Source organism: Corvus cornix, chromosome 8 (genome assembly GCF_000738735.6).
Source record: "Corvus cornix cornix isolate S_Up_H32 chromosome 8, ASM73873v5, whole genome shotgun sequence".
Taxonomy (NCBI): Eukaryota; Metazoa; Chordata; class Aves; order Passeriformes; family Corvidae; genus Corvus; species Corvus cornix.
Genome location: NC_046338.1, coordinates 3,350,691 through 3,368,022, shown reverse-complemented (window position 1 = coordinate 3,368,022; position 17,332 = coordinate 3,350,691). Strand labels below are relative to the sequence as shown.

At 41.6% G+C, this 17,332-nt stretch overlaps 1 protein-coding gene across 13 annotated transcripts in view; it reads left to right on the top strand.

Moving 5' to 3' along the window:
• FGGY (FGGY carbohydrate kinase domain containing) overlaps positions 1-17,332 on the top strand; it is a 282,954-nt gene that overhangs the window by 219,568 nt on the left and 46,054 nt on the right. For all 13 annotated transcript variants that reach the window (XM_039555991.1, XM_010408771.3, XM_039555988.1 and 10 more), the window contains one exon: positions 393-496. In XM_039555991.1, coding sequence (XP_039411925.1) covers positions 393-496 — 104 coding nt within the window. The remainder of the gene's footprint in view (positions 1-392; positions 497-17,332) is intronic.

The following is a 17,332-nucleotide window of genomic DNA, read 5'->3' as shown; positions in this document are numbered from 1 at the left end:
TGCCAAGTTACCCCTTTCTCCAACTCATCCCCTGACAAAACACATAAACTGTGAACAAATAAACACATCTGCAGCCTGCCACTACAGCAGAGCACTTTTATTCTGCATGTCAGTGAACTACCTAAGAGAATAAATGTCAGGTTCTAGGCAAAATAACACTTAAAAATTATGATGATAGACATGAACGTAGAAGAAATCATCTTGGGTTCTTATATCTGGAATAAATATTTTAATCTGATGGATAAAATTGTTTTCTTTGTTGACTAAGTAGACTTTCTTGATTAGTGGCAGTGGTGTGAGATACTCAGCAATTATTTGAGTGCAGGAAAGGTCTGTTTGGTGAGGGGTGGCTTGTTCTTCTTTAACAGAGAATTTTAATTTTACTTTAATAGGAGTAATTGGAGCAGATGTGAAAGGACATAACCTTCCATGTGAGAACCAGCCGATTACATCCCGAGTCGCTATGATCTGTGGAACATCTTCATGCCACATGGGGGTAGGTTGTATGTGTCATCCTAATTTGCGCAGAATTTACTAACTTAGTTTTTGAAGGGAAAATTGACCTTTGTCCTTCTCACCCACTTCTTTTTTCCCTTGAATTTTTTTCTGGTAACTCTATCTTTACCTTTGGATATTAATTATAAATTACCGTGCATTTGCTATTAAGCAAGAACTTTAATAGTAGTAGAAATCAATACTGAAAAATGACATGGAAAGTAAAATCCATGATGCCAGAGTGGCTTAAAGAGCAGCCTGAAATCTGAGCCAAAGCCTGAGCCTGAGTTATCTGTGACAAGCCTGTCACTAATGTGTTACAGAAGAGCGTCTTTGGAGAAGGAGGGCACGTTTTCAGGCACAGCCCTGCTCCCCCACCTCTTCCCTTAATCAATATAAATCCTTCTCCCTCTGCAAATTGCCATGGTGTATGGAATTATGAGACATCATGACTAAAAAGAAAGAAAACCCCCCAATAAGCAGTTTTCACTTTGCTAATTTTTCTCAGTGAATTAATACAAAAGCTTTTTCTGAGATTGCAATTAAAATTTAGTGTCTGCTTTTGAAATTTATACTGTTTTAAAATGCATGAGTCTGAGAGCATTCCATTTAGATAAGTACCCTTTTCTGCCACATTTTTTATTTAAAACTCATTTTGGTCTTAAATTTAGACTGATTAGAACTTGGATTTTTCCAAAAGGAGCAAATGGCACTGGGAGTGCTAGAGGTGTTGGAGAGGACTGACATGCTTCATGGAGAAAGCTCCAGGAGAGGAAAAAAAAAGGAGGCTGATAATAAAACATCAGGCTTAACAATAAGTTGTCTCTGTAGTAACAGCATGAATCCATGGTGATCTTGAGCATGAACAAATGGTGATCTTGTCACATGGATTGTCGTTCAGCAAAGCATTTTAGCACATGATTGAATTTAAAGACGTGAATAATCCCACTATTGTGAAGCACAACATTGAGCTTAAATCCTGTAGACCAACTGGAATATATTTTGGTTCCTTCCTAAACAAAAGTTTCAAGCTTCAAACTCCATCACTCTTGGATTGCTCTGTCTTTGAAAAATTCCCCTGGTACCTGTCTGTCTGTGATAGGGCAGGTGGGGCACCCTGGGAGAAGAAGTCACCCTTCAAGCTCTGCCAGTGCTTTCATTATTTCCAGGTTTTTTGATGGAGGTTTCTGCCCTTTCAGTAGAAGCTGTTTGAGTGAACTTTTCCTAACCTGTTTCATTTAGCTGAGTTAGTTTAAATTGTTAAAATGAGTTAATAGAGACATGGTACTGGACTGCAGTGAGCTGAGGAGCTCATAGGCAGCTTCCCCCAAAGGTCTAAGGGCAATGTTGGGTAGCTGGCAGTGGGCCAGCTGGCTCTGGCTCATTCCTTTAGTACAACCAGCCCTGGAGGAGGAGATGTGTGTGGTTATTTATTAATTTTTAATATTTGTACATTGGTAAGTTCTAACGTAGACTCAGTTCACAACTGTAGATTGTTTGACTTCCCAACTAGAGCACAGCACATCAATATTAACACGTTTTGTGTGCACACTCCACAACCATGAGAGTCGTGGCTCCATTAAATATGCTAATGTAGCAAACGGGATGTGATAAAGTCCATGTTGATGTTCTGTCGTCAAAGCAGCCCCGAAGGCTGATGCAGACTGCACGAGGCAGAACCTTTTAAGGCTTTTAATCACTTCAGTGCAAATTCAGGAATAGGTGCTTGTGCAGATTTTGCTAGATGTAAGTAGATTTCTGCTTAAATCTACCTACTCAGCATTTTATAATCATTTCCTTAACTGCCTGCCTTCACTCATCTGCACAGGGAGGGGTATAACAATCTCTAGCCAGCAGACAATGAGCAAATTCTAAACTCCTCTGGACCTAATCTGTGAAAGGATTTTAGTTTTCTGTTCGTTTATCTATTACCTGCACAGGCTGCATGAAGTGAACATGGAGCACACAGAGCAGTTGTATTTGTGTTCTAATGAGACCTATATGCAGCTGCATTTGGCCGAAATTAGCTGTTCCTTTTTTTAATTAGGGCTATAAAATGAAAGTATATTATACTTGTGTTTTGATAGAAATATATATTTTCTCTCTCTGTGTGCACCAAGGGACCCCGAGGGCTACAGAGATTAATCATCGAGTTTAATTTAATGCAGTGGGAGAGAGACCTGTGTGGTCAGGCGGGCATTAAAAAGTGCCTTTGATGTGCCTCAGGTGCACTGAGCCCCAGTGAGCCAGCAACAATAATACCTTTGTGAGATGATCAGAGACGAGAGAGGGAGAAAATGGCCTGTGTGGAAACTCAAGGCCGTCCTTTGTTGTGGTTCTGGCAAACGAAGGAGCCAACTGTCAGGAGAAATTCAGCAAACAGAAAGCAGGGGGAAAGGACGGCTGGGTTTCTTTCAAGGGGCCATAACAGGAAACTGTTCAAAATCATCTGCCATGCCTTTCTTTTCCACCCCTTCCTCCTCCTCTGGTCAGGGCAGAGGGACAGCTCTTGGTATATGTGTGTTGGTACAGTAGTTCCATTTTCTAGTCCAAGTACTCCATGAGTCAGAGGAGCAGGTAATGCTTGAACACAGCATTTACTTTAAACTTCCAGAGAAACTGCTCCTCGACCCAGTTTTCATTACCTCCAGGACTCTAGAGATCTTAAACAAAAGACTTTACTAATCATGCCTTTGATATTTTAGAAAGTACAAATGTGGAACCTAATTTTACTCATGGCTATAAGAGTATAATTTGTGGTGGAGCTACCATTTTTAAGTGAGGATACACTTTTGGAATTAACCACTGAGTTTGGGGTAATCAGATACACACAGAGAATTTTGTGTTTCTGTTGAATAGCTCATGAAAGCAGCAAAATGCTTGTTGTAGTGGTTATTGACCCCAGCCCAGGTCTGAGCTGTTGGTTGCTGAAAGTCACTGCCACCTCAGGGCTCATCCATTATCCATGAGGAAAAAGAAAAGAAAAGATGGTTTTCTGAATATTTTTGGACAGTTATGCATTTTACATGATTCTTTGCTGCCTCCTTTGCCCTAGCAAAAGTCATGGGTAGAATTTGCATTTGGAATGGCAAATAAGCTCTTCTTCCACTTGTGAAGGATTGTCCCTTTGTTTGGGGCTGGGATTCATCCCTGCAGGTTTGATCTCTTGTGCCCAAGGGTATTCCCTGACTTCCCTGGTGGGTTGCCACTGCCATCGTGCTTTGCAGGCAGAGGCTCCGAGCTCCAGCACCCACACGTGGCTTCGGAACTTTCAGGAGCCTTTCCCTGTGTAGCCATGGCGACTACACAAAATGTGTGAGTAGTTTTTTCCCAGCAAAATCACAGCAGGTTTGAGGCACTGAAACAGGAGCTTGCCTGTTATTCCTAACTTGCAGTTTGCATGGGTCTAACAGACATGCCCCAACTTCTGGGAATAAGGTAATTGGCTTCCCTAAAAGCCTGTCTTCCTGCCAGTGTCTTAGGGTTTTATGGGGTATTTTAAAGGTTTCAAAAATTATTTTTCTTCTGAAACCTTTATGTGATTGGGAGGATTTCAGGCAGAGATTTCTGTATTGCCATGTCCCAGTCCTGGACACAAGCATGCTTTTGCAGGGCAAAGTTGTACCATCATGAAAATATTTGTTGTTCTTGCTCCAGCACCTTTTTTGATTCCTACCTGAAGAAAGTAGCCAGAGCAGATTCCAATGGGAACATTCTCTGGCCTAATTTCAGCTTATTGATGGGGGGAGTCTGAATTGGCTGGCATTTTGAGTCCCAGATGCACAAGGTTTTGTTCCTTCATGTCCAGAGTCTCTGATATTTTTTTTTCTGTCTTCATTTGGTGATGTGGTCTGTGTTCTTCTTCAGTCATTCCTTCTTTATCAGTTCTCTGTACTCAACACCTCGTTTTGGGGATTGTCAAGGAGTCTCTTCAAGTTTAGATGTAATCTCTTCTTTTGCATCTGTTTTTGTTACTTCTGTGACTCTTGGCATTAGGAACCGACTCACCTGGCTTGCTGCACAATTCTTTTTTCCCTGGGTGATAATGTGGATGTGGTTCGAACTGTATAATTTAGTCACTTTTTTATTTTTTAAATTGGAGAGGCACAAGTAATTTATCTTCTACCTTTTCAGATTTAATACGTGAACTAAAAGAGCAACTACATGAACAGCAAAATGCGCAGATCATTTTGCTGTCCCAATGTTTACTATGGATTATTTCAGGAAAAATATCCCATTCTCTCTTTCACTAAGCCTGACTAGACTTTGAGTGTTTTCTGCTAAAGGAACTCCAGCCCAATTTGCTTATTCTAAATTTGTTCATTTGATTCTCGTGATGACTGGCAAACACAATAGAGCTTCTTTGCTCCACAATATCCGCCCGAGCTGCCAGCTTTGTTCACACAAATAGAGTGTAAAGCACGTTTCCACCCCCAGAGCATGCACAGTACGTGTCCTTTGCAGTACATCCTGGAGAGGAGACAGCAGAGACATGCTGGCTCAAAGTGTTCTCAGAGCCTGATCTCTAATCTCAGTGGGAGCCAGACCAGCAAGTGGATTCAGTATATTTTGGCTCTGATACGAGAGTCTCCTCTTCAGAACATGCCACGTTGTTAAAGCAGCAGCCTTTGGAGTAATCACTGCACACACAGGGACTCCTCAGCTGCTCGAAGCGATGTGTGAAGAGGGGAGAGCTTGCAGGGACGAAGGCTGGTGCCTGCTGTGCCAGCTCCGGGCAGTGCGGTGGGATGGCACCGCGGGCGAGCCTCGCACGCTCCCCCCGCCGCTCAGGCATCCCTGACTCGGAACGTGCGGTCTCCGGGGGGACAGGGCAGGAGCCCAGGGCAGCACAGCCCCTGCCAGCTGGCTGCGACCCAGCCTTTAGCAAAGGCAGCAATTTGTCCTTCTCCTGACCAGGGGAAAGGCGCTGGGTGTGGGAGGGTCAGGCGAGCGGGAGAAGGGGCAGAAATGCAGGAGGGAAAAAATAAAACCAAAAGCAGACCTAGTGAGGCTGGGGCAGCCTGGGCAAGTTTGGGAAATTATCTTTGTGAGCTTTATGAAATTGATAAGCGCCTGCCCTCTTGCTTTTTAAATATTCCTCCCTCCTGTAAAGCCTGTTCTGCACATGAGCCACAGAGCCAGAGTCTTTGGAGTGGGAGAAAGAACTGAGTGTCGCAGGAGCCTCTCCCTCTCCCTGTCCTCATTCGGCACAGTTCTGCTGCCTCCTATATTGCATTTGGCAGCAGTCACGGTGCTGACTTCCCAGCTAATGAAGATGTTTTACATTTAGGGAAGGCTGCATAAAATGAAAACCACATTTACTTCACGACTGTTGTTGCAGGTTGCCTGTCCTTAGTGTACACAGATTTAGGCTTATGTAGAAAAGGTCACAGAGCCTATTTAGGTGCCTTTTCAGCCAATGGCCTTAGAAGGGTTATAAATCCATAAAATTGCCACTTTCTTTTACTTGTCCCTCAAAGAACTCCTCCACACCCTTTTTAATGAAACTCCCTCGTTCCATGTTCTAGCATCCTCGGTTTCAAAAAGAAACAAACACAACTGTAATATCCCCTTTGCTGGCATTAATTTGCCATTGTATGCTTTGCTTGCTTTGTTTTGTTTTTGAAAAGCAAGAAGTAAAATATTTCTGCTAGCAGGGCATATAAAAGATTGTTGCTTTTCTGACCTCCCTATTATATTAATAAAAGCTAGGAAGGCTTCAGTAGTGGTGGGAGATCATGTGCAGGCAGCCTCCAAAACCCAAAGCACTTACTTGCAGAACTGGTAAACCACAAAGCTTAAGATCTTGAAATGTAAATAGGAAGTTGGAGAGTTTACTTTAGAGCCAGCAGTGGTGAGTCTGTACAATGTTTATTTCTGCTTGCCTCCCAGCCTTTCCTAAAGCTTGGCAGAGATGAAAGAGAGGCTTTCTCAGTGAGTTATTAAAAGTTTGTGTTATGAGCAAGATTCCTTTGTTCCTGGCCTGGCATAATTCAAAGCTCAGGTATGCCTTGGTGACGGGGAGAATGGGACATTCCTATTTAGCATATACCTGTCCAGAGACATCAAAGTTTTGTACCCCAGTGCTTTGCTGGCAATCAACCTGTGCAGGGGAATGTCTCTGAAAGCAATTTAATCTCTATTGTACATAAACTAGATAATGCTTAGTAACATTCCCACAAAACTGTACACTCAGCTCTCCTTGCCTTTGGTGAACAGATCAGTTGAGTTCAAAGACTCAAAGAGCAGATGTGGACAGAGAGAAGGCTTTGAAAAATGCTCTGCTTGGAGAACCATGAAGGCTGATACTCAAGAGGCGACTCACTGGCATTAGTGGAAACTTTGAACATTCCACTCACAACACACTCGGTGCTTTCCATGCTGTGGTTAAGTGCAAACTGCCCTGTGTGACACAGAGGAGCAGGGTGTTGGATTTAGGGTACTGAGCCTTTGGAATACTTGCCCAGAGAAGCTGTGGCTGCCCCATCCCTGGAAGTGTCCAAGACCAGGTTGGACAGGGTTGCTTGGAGCAACCTGGTCTAGTGGAAGGTGTCCCTGCCCATGGCAGGAGGTAGAACTGGATGATCTTTAAGGTCCCTTCCAACCCAAACCATTCTGTGATTCCACAGTTCTTCCTGCAGTGTCTGCTGTTGGGCTTTTCAGGTCTGACTGCTAGCAGGGCTCCTCTCTTGTTCTTCACTCCTTTCCCCATGTTTTGCCTTAGAAAGAGTGAGCAAGAGAGACTGAGCTTCTTACATTCCTATGTTGACACTACAAAGATTTAGCTGGTCTGGCTACTGGGAATATTGGGCTGCCTAATTTGGGCCTCTCTGCTTAAAGCAGTGTGGGATTGAAGGTTACCTGTTATTAGATCAAGCCCTCAAGCCACCTTGCTCCCTCGTTTCTTAACTGTAACAGCTGTATATTTTAATAGGATGTGGGGCATTTTGCTGCTTTTGTTGTAGGAAGGAGGTTGTATTCTGGATTATGTGATTCTGGGAAAGTTGTAAATTGGTCTTTCATCACTGATGTTCACATGACAGCATCACTCCATTGTAGGGGACAGGACAAAGCAACTTACTTTTGGTTTGTTGTTTAAGTATCAGTATTCTAATTTTTGTTCACAAAAGTCCATCAGCAGCAGCAGCCTGTCATTGTAAGAAGATTTTCGGTTTTCCTTTCCTGTATTCTTCAGAGTGATGCTATCAGATCTGACAGGTGCAACACCCCCATCAAGGCTGCAGAGTAACCAAATCTGATCACTCCTCTCTAGACCCAGAAGGATGGATTAGCCTGAAGCCCAAAGTCTTGAGCAACCCCAGGTGTCTTCCTGGAGTGTTCTGCTCCAAGGAGAGCTGGATAGGGGATTTTTCTCAGATCACAAGCATAAGTATATATAATGAATGACCTTTCCAGATCCCTTGTCTCTCGTTTCTGTGAGTAGGCCTGAGTTTACTGAACAGGCTGCTTGCTCGGCGTGTCTGGATCTCAGGGAGAGCAAAAAGGACTCAAATTTTGTGCTCCTTTTCTTACAATAACTGTAAAAGAATAAAATATAAATTACATATGATAAGGGATATTCTTGGTCATCTCGTAGGTTGTTTCTGGGCCCTGGAACAACGAAATGGAATTTTCGAGGGAATACAATAATTGCATGAAAAGCAACTTAAGGGTTTTCTGTTAGTTTTAAAATTTTGGAATTTGCCTTATTTGCAATGAGGGTTGTGAAAACTGGGGTCAAAATCCCATATTTTGTTTAGTGAGTTGGTTTGCTCTATGATTCTGTCAGATGATTGCTTTTCTTTAGTTCCTCTACTTGCACTGTGAGCACAAAGCCGTGCAGACAAACATCTTTCCAATGCAAGGTGTGATACAAGAGTGCTGAGTATTAAGGGCTCCATGGTCAAGGGGGTAGAGATGCTGTGCTGTTTATTCCTGTTAACAGCAAAAGTTTCCCCACACAGACAAATTCCATCAGTCTTTGGGCATCAGGCCTCTTATTAAGGCTTTTCCCCTCCATTTCCAATTCTATTCATTGTCTCATGAATCAGTAGTTCTTCATCTAAGTTCCTTGTTGCTATTCCAGCTGTGGATGGGGCAATATCTTGGATGGGGCAAGTTCTTCTAGGGAGAAAGTAAATCTCTTCTCATATAATCACTCTGGAAGCAAACTGGGGAGAAGCATTAACTGCTGCTTTTCTCCCAGTGTCAGCTGGGAATCACAGTTTATGCTGAGTTCATTGTTTATAGCTGTGGGTAAAGGCCTGAGGTCCTCTCTCACTGTTTACTCTGTCCTTGGGAATTTGTCTCAGTAAGTAAGGGCTGAATAAACACTGGGTAAGGTCCTCAGGATTTACCCATTTAGTTATTCAAATGTTTAAAAGTATGTTTTAAATAGTGTGTGAATGCATATCCCATATAATGTAAATCTGCTTCCAACTCCAGGGGTATTGCAGAGGATTTATTGAGCTGTAGGCATGATACTGTTGTTGGTAGTGGCCTTCACTGATGTAGAAGGAACACTTAGATAATGGGGAAAAAGGAAAATCTCTAAAATGAACTGTATTATGCAATAAATAAGAAAGTCCTTAAGGTATGTGGGCATCCAGCCATGGTGACAAGGACTGGGCCTGCCTGGAAATCCTCAGAGTTTGGCTGGGAGTCCTGGAGGGCTTTTCTCAGGTACCATTTAGGGGTAGAGTTTGTTTTGGTATTTGTGACACAGCTGTTCCATGTGCACAGTTCCCAACCTGAAAGGTTGGGATGAGGTCTTGGTAGTCTCCTAAAATAAGATCCTTCTGCAAGTATCTAAAAGATGTTTGTTTAGGAACCAGAACTGAAGTTTAAAGGGCTATGAGCTAAAGGAATAACTCTGAGACACTTAAAAAAGTCCAGTGTTCTTGTAAAAGACATGCACTGGTCTCTAAGTTGTCATTATAGTAAATTTATTTTCTAGTGCACAAATGGAGCTTTTGTTCATGAAAACTGAGAGGTGGGGTTTGTTTGCAGTACCAGTCACTTCTGAAGACTTGGTTTCTTGTGTTGGTTGAAAGTAAGAGCAGAAATTTGCTTGAACTTCATCTCATTGGAGGCTGGGAGGACATTTTTGTGAGAGTTATTATTGTATGTTCACGGTGTTCCCGTGATCTTCACTAAGCCACCTGTTACTGCTCACTGTTAACAACAGTTTAGAAGGCACTATGTGGCTTTTGGGGTTTGATTTTGTTTTTTAAACATGAGAAAAGTTAGTTCATACTGTGATGAGCTTTAAGGGATTTAACTTACCACAGCAGCAAATTGTAGTGTTATCAAGTGCATAGTTAAAATGGCCTGCAATTAGTTGTCTGTGCCAGAAGATTTATGATCTTCACACAAACTGGCATTTCATGACAGTGAATATCTATCATTGGAGCAGAAGTAAAAATAAATGGGTGGAATAAATGGTTGTAGCTCATTTGAGGCCCTGGATCCCCAGTGAACTATTGTTTTGAGAGGCACAGAAGTAACTGCTGTGAGTCATGGAGCAGCACTGCTGCAGAAGGGTCCAGAATAGCATTTCAGCAAGGACACAAGGAGAAGCCATGGGGTAACCAGACAACCTTTCAGTCCATTTATCAAAGCACTTGTAGTTCCCATTTCAAGGAAGGCGACGCAGTAAATATGAGCAAAAAAAAAAAAGAAAAGGTTAATGTGTATATCTGTATCCAGACATTTCACTAAATAAAACAATAAAATAAATCAATGCAGAACTGTTAGTGCTTAAGTGCTTAGCAAAAAGCATCTGAATCCATCACAAATGTGGGCTTTTTTTTTTCTGTTTTGGATTTTGAAAACAAAATTTAACAGATTAAAGGTCTTTTTTTACCAATTTCTGAAAGAAACCTTGACCTTTGGGAATACAAAGAAAAGGATCATAGGCTACTGTGTGTCCATTGTGTACTTTCCCAAGCTGAAACATAAATAAGTTTAGTGTTAATGGATACTGATAAAAAGCAGAAGTAAATGGATGTGAACATTTAAGCTTGGAACAGTCAAAATTCATCTAATTTAAAGGGTTTGTTGCAAAGCTGAGCATTCAGTCAGGGTCCTTGACAAGACTTTTGAAGTTCTTGCATCTCTGATTGAGGCAGAAGGAAATGGTGGATGTTGACTGAGTCTGGACTGATTACCCCTGAATTCAATCCCATTTAACTTCTTCCAGAGCTGAAACTCTCAAGCTGTCCCAGGCTTAATTCCAGGTTTGCTTCCTGGAATAAACACAGGAGGTTAACCTCACACACAAGGAAGAAAAGCTTCACAGGGGTGCAGACTTTCTGTGGAGGACACCAGGGTTGTTTTTTCCTGTGTCCAGGGACAGCAAACCCAGGGACAGTTCCAGAGGCAGATGCTGTGCTTAGACTTGTCTGTGCTCCTGGAGACCCCTGTCATCAATGACTCTGAGTGACCTGATAATCTGACACTGCTCCCTAGACCCTCCTGGGCTCTCCTTGTGCTGATACAGAACTTGTTTGATCCCCCTGCTCCAGCCCCTCTCTGGGAATGATTCCCTGTTCTTGAGTCCAGTCTCAGCCATCTGATAGTGCCTCATGACACCTTTCGTTCTACAAAGCAAACAGCACCATTACTCTAGAAAGGAAACACATACATCTACGCCTCTGACCCTTTTTAGGCTATGACATTTTTTTGAAGATCATCTGTTAGATCCCGAGCTGATCCAGGACTTGCCTCTTTCTGACAGGAGTCTCAGCTTTCCAAGGTGGCAGAGCTCCCTAACCCCAAGCTGCTGTTCTCTTCCATCACGTGTGGGGTTTGTGACCCTGATTCACAGATATGATTCAGGGGTTTTTGATGCTTCATGGGTGAATTGCACCCACACGAATGGAAACCTGACAGTCTGCTGCTCACAGTGGTTCAGGAAAGTCATGGTCGAGAGATCGTTGGCAGAAGATCTCATAGAAGGTTGAGAACTTCGTGTCTATTCCACAGTATTGATTTTTGTATTTCCCCTCTCTGGTTGTTTCTCTCAAAGGGGCTACAGGTGGCCTGGTAGGGTGGTTAGTTAATGCTCCTGATACAGGTACCATTAAGCCATGCTCCTCTTCTAGCTTGTGCTTTAAGTGGCCAACTTCCAAATGCTCATGTCCCATTACAGCTCCTGTCTTCTGGAAACAGCAGGTATAATTCAGCAAAGAACTGGAACAGGACTTGAGGAACACATTCAGACATGGCCCTCTCAACTTCTGTTTTATTAACATCTCCCCGTTTTTACTTAGATAATAGTAATGCAAGCAAAATGAAGAGTGTTTTTTGCTTCCAGTGTAATTTTCATTTTTTTCCTGGTTTTATATTCTGCTTTTGAATTTAGAGGTTTGAGTACAAAGAGAGAAAGTCAAAAGTTTACAGTAGGAGAGGTAGGTACCAGTCTTGCACTCTATTGTCCCCTTGGGAAAATGGCAGGATTTAATAATGTGAAAAGTATTGTTCTATTTAAAACAAGAATCAATTGTCCAACTTGACTGGTTAATGTTTGAAGCTGATATCATTGGCAGCTTCTTTCATAAGACTGGTATTAAAAAAAAAGCAAAAATAAGTTTTTAAAATCCTTTTGTGTGATCGTGAAATAAGAGTAGGGGCAGCTGAAGAAATGGACTGGGTAATCTATAGTGAGTATTTGTAGCATGTCAGCAACTCCCCAGCAGCACTCCTGGCCCTGGTTTCCTGTGGAATGTGCCAGGTCCCTGGGATCTGTCACACCATACACCACAGAGAGATGATGAGTAGAGGTGGTTTTGCTGGGCAACTGACCTCCAAGTTTTGCCCATAATAATTTATTCATGTGGCTGTACCCTAAGACATTCTAATACCAAACATACCTTGGGCTGAAAATTGATGCAGCCTATTGGAAAAAATACCCACAGCCAGCTCAGATGAAGAGGCTAGACCTGGCTGCTGCCTGAAAATGGGCCTCAGGAGGTGCAGGGGGTCTGGGCTCTGTTGAGGACAGCAGTGAGTTGGTTCAGCCCCAGAGCATCCACTGTCAGAAGCTTTTCTCAGAAATACAGCTTCAAACTAGTTTTAGTTTCTCCAGAAAAGCTGTTCATACAAGTGCAGCCTGTGACCTCTTTATTCCCTGCCTGATCTGTTGCATTTTTAAAATACTGCTGAGTAAAACAGAAGTGGTTTTGGTTTTTGCTAAATGTGATTTTTTTTTTGTTGTAGTCAGTTTTAAACAACATTTTAATTGATGTGTTCTAACTGTTTTAAGAACCAGTACCTTCTTCCTCTTCTCCTGCTTCTGTTCCTCCTCCTTCTTCTCTTTTTCTTTCTCCTTCCCTTCTGCTGGTCTAGATGAATTCCTCTTTATACCAACAAATATAAACTCTGTACAAGTTGACTAATATTATTCTGAGTCCACCTATTCTTTTATTAAAAATTGTAAGTTTTAATTTTTTTTCAAATACCTTTCCTTATTTAGCCTTGAAAAAAAATCTAACTATGCAAATGTTTAATAAACTCAGTGAAGTTTTACTGAAAGTATTAGTTCTTGTTAGATACAAAGCTGGGTTGTGCAGTATATAGTCCCAATGTATAACTCACCTGAAATATTTTCAGAGATGAAGCAATCAAGTTGCCCTGGGAGTGTGGTTTCTTTACTGCACATTAATCACATACCTGGTTTGGTCTCTAGTTTGTAGACCAGTTAATGTTTTATGGAGAATTCAGAAAATGAGAAATAGTTCTGCATGTGTGTCATCCACATTTTGCTGCCCTTCCCACACAGGTTACTACTTGGAGTAAGAGGTAACAGTGGTCTCTAGGAATTCATTTGTGTCTCCTAGTTTTACTGAGAGTTTTGTCTGGGAAATAATTACAAAGGGGATTGAACTTCCCAGGTCTGTGGCACAGCCTTGGCAATAAGTGATGAGGTGCGTACTCAGTGAGGCATTTATGGAAGTGTTTTGTATCCCCTAAGCCAGAATTCTTCAGCTCCCTGTAAACAGGTCACAAAATAATCCATGGATGGCTGTGCTCAGGCAGAACCCCAAAGTCCTCATTCCCTCTCTGTTGTTGTTGTCACTTGTGTAACTTCCATCCTTCCAGTGGGATAAAGTGAGCTCTGTGCAAAGATTTTTGTGGTCTGGTCTTAATATCACTGCAGAATAAATCTGTCACTGAGGATGGCTCAGGGGATGCCAGCCTGTCACGTGGAGCAGAGCTGGTGACTTGCCCACCACAAGCTATGCAGCTGCATAGCAAACCCGTGATGGCCAGGGGACCTGAGCTTAAAATATAAGCAAATAAATTGCTGGCAGTATATGACCTGTAGGAATTGGAATATTAATACATTTTAATTTCCTTTGTGTCCTGAAGTTCATTTCTTATGTTCCAAGACCTTATTTTCTTAAATATATCTTACAGCAGGCTAAAGGTAGAATACTGTTTTGTGTTTAATATGTAATTACTACTACTAATAGTTATATTTTAAGAAGTTGACTTGGTGCACCATACATTTAACTTAGAAAATTGCCTCCAGAGTTATGGGGAAGCTTAGTTTTAAACCCATTTAGTGCTTGAGAAATAATGCCAGGGTGGCAATTTTAGAGTAGGCATCAGTTCACTGAAAACACAATTTCATGCCCCAGCTCTGCCCAGTTTATATATATGTATATATATCTATATGCCACCAGAAAGTGCTGTTATTAAATCACACATTCAGTAGCTATTACTATGACCTAAGTTTGAACCAGAAACCTAGAAATGAAACATTCTTGGGTTTCCCTTTGAGTTCTTTCCTTTTTTTTTATGAATCTCTTTCATTCTTTGTCAGAGAGTTGGGGTCGAGTAGCTCTCTAAGACCCATCTGTCAGCAGAAGCAAAATGATAGAGTTTTCTTAATACAGGATTTTATGCACTGGTGTAAAGCCTCTGAATTGAATGACTGTCAGTATTCTCAATCCACAGTCAGTCAGAAACTTTGAAAGTTAAAAGTCAGCAGAAAAGTTAATGAAAGTATTTGACTTGTCAATGATCAAAGTCCAGAACTGTAAAGAGCATTTATTAGTTGGTGACTGATACGGTGCTTTTCCTTGTTTCTTTCTCTGCTCTCTCCATTAATATCTTAGATCTTTTCTTCATACCTGTCTTAGCCTAACAAAAGCAGCTGTTATTCTGAATTTCTGGCTATAGAAGCTGATAAGTGAGGTGATTTTCAAACAAATTTTCTGACCTAGCTTCTCCTTAACAAATAATTACCTTAAAAAGTTTTGACTCTAATGTGACTTGACTCTAAAAGTAGAATAAAGGATTAAAGTTGCTTTCATGGGAGTGAGTGTAAGTCAAGAACAGTCCCACAGAAATGTGATTTCCTGTGTCTGTGGCATATTGCAAGTAAATAGAGAATCTGATAGCGATACCAGAATGCTGCCACATATCAGAAGCTCGGTATTAGGAAGCAGAAATTAAAATGGTAGAAGATGGGTGTAGCAGTATATCTTTCTAACATAAAGACTTGCTTTTCAGGTAATAGCCAAATTCTCCAAATTCTCTGTCAGTGTTACTGAAGGAGTTTTAGTAAGCCTACAGCAGCAACAGATGGTGTTAACTAGGGAAGAAAATTCTGCTGAAATTCATGCTTCCACAAAACTGCTCTCTCCAGCATGGCGTGTTTTATTTTATCTTGTCTCTGATTGCCGTAACATTTACATAAAGCTGAGGAGGAAACACAAGCATGTGCCTGATCATTATGGCTGGTCCAGGAAAACAAAGCTAAGTAAAACAAATGTCACAGTGCCACTTGCTCATTTGATGGCGTGGCTGGATGCCCAGGTGATGCTTGTCTGTGAAGGTCTGTGTTCTGTCCTGTCCTTGGATTCGGGGACAGTCCTGAAAGCTGAACTTGGGTTAAAGGCACTGGCTGCCCTGATTCACTCACATGAGCTGTGAATTGGCCTCTCCTGCTTTTTTCCAGGTAGACTTTTCTAACAGAAGTGGATTTTTTTGCCTGCCTTCGTTTTAAAGGGAGAGGCAAGTGGGAAGGACTAATCTAAATTAAATCATTACAGATCTCGTATTAGTGCCATTTAAGCAGGTCCTTTCTTACCTTACCTTAGTTTTATATAGCCTTTTATATTTTAAAAACATTTTTCATTTCTGTGGGCTGCCAGATGTGCTGCTGATACCTTCTGATCTTAGGTAGTTTGACATTGATTTTCCCAGCGCACACCAGGGTTCAAGTCTGGCCTGTAACTCATCCAAATGATCTATTCATAACAAAAAGTGCCTTCTGGCAGTTGCACCACAGCTGAATATTGTTAAACTGAATTCATCCTTTCATTTGTTTCTGATTGCTCTATAATGTTTACATATCTTACATATTAGTATGATCTTTTATAAGGCACATGCTGAGGTTAAACCCACCCAGAGAGAACTTTATTTCCCTCTTCTTCCTTTCAGAAGGTGTGGAACTCTTTTTTCCCCTTCAAATGAGCAGGACTCTTGGAACTGCTCAGTTCTCATTTCACCCAAAATGATGGGGCTGAGCAAGTAGGAATGTGTGTGTTGGGGAGACAGGGAAAGGTGACATTTCCATGCACTAAAGGATTCCCCCCCATGCCCAGACAGAGTAACTGTGAAGTGGAATTGCATGTCTGGGTGTAATCCTTGTCTAAGTTGGCATCATCCCCCATGAGGGCAACAGTCTCTGTGTGAACACGTTCAGCTGAAATATTTATAGATGCAGCTTATGACTCAAAGTCTGAACAGGTTCAGATTCCTCTCATCTTCTGTCTTCAAATTCCTGCTGCATTAATTGTGCAGAGATCACTCTCACCTCTAGCAGAGGATATCCTCTCTGTGTTTCAGTTTCACTCTATATAGGAGATAATAACTGTTACTATGTCTCACAGTGGGAGTGTGTCACAGGAGGAATTTCAGTTAAATGGAAGGCAGAAAATCTTGGGCTCCCTTTGAATTTGTATTTTAACTTCCAGAGAAGGATGACATCTCTTATTTGCTTTAAAAACAAAAATCAATTGCCCATTAATCTGAAACACATGTTGTTTTTCTACTAAAAAGATTAAGGATTTTCTTAAGCTCATTAAAGGAAAAAAAAATAATGACATTGATCCTCCTATACCGCCATAAGAATGTCTGAAGGCAATTGAAAGCTGTAAAAGAGACGTGGTGTTAGTGTAACCAAAATAGCCCTGAATCTGGCAAATTGTGCTTTTCTTTTCTTCTGGGTTCTGCAGCAAACTTTGCACTGTTTCTCCAACCTTATGCCTCTGTCTAGTCGTGTGTTTTAGTGGGATTGGGTGGGATGTATACTCAAACAGAATTAGGACTTTTTATTATGAAAATACAAATGCCAGCTGCGTGGCTTGAAAGATTTAATCACCGTCCAAATATTTCAAGGAGGGGAAATGGAAACCATTTGCTGTTTCTGATGCATATAGCTACAGGAGGATGCTCACCCTGTTGCTTCTCAAAGATTGTGTGTCTGTTTTGGGGAGTTTGTTATTCCCAGTTTTCCTCCTTTCCATGTGCATCAAAGCCCAGAGTCTGCAAAATGTGAATTAATCTCCTTAAGTGAAAGGGGGAGATGGGAAATCTGATGATGCCCTATCATCAGTAAAGCCCAACATGACAGCCCTTGTTCTTTATTCCAGTTAAAAGTTCCCACAGCAACAAAACTGATAACCAAGTGCCCCGCTGGCTTTATTCATCAGTGTGGCAATTCCCAATGCCCTCGTTTGCTGTGCTCATGTGTTGAAAGTTTGCTGGAATGTGTACAAACGGTACTTCAGTAGTAAGAGGATAGGAAGGTCTCAGTGTAATG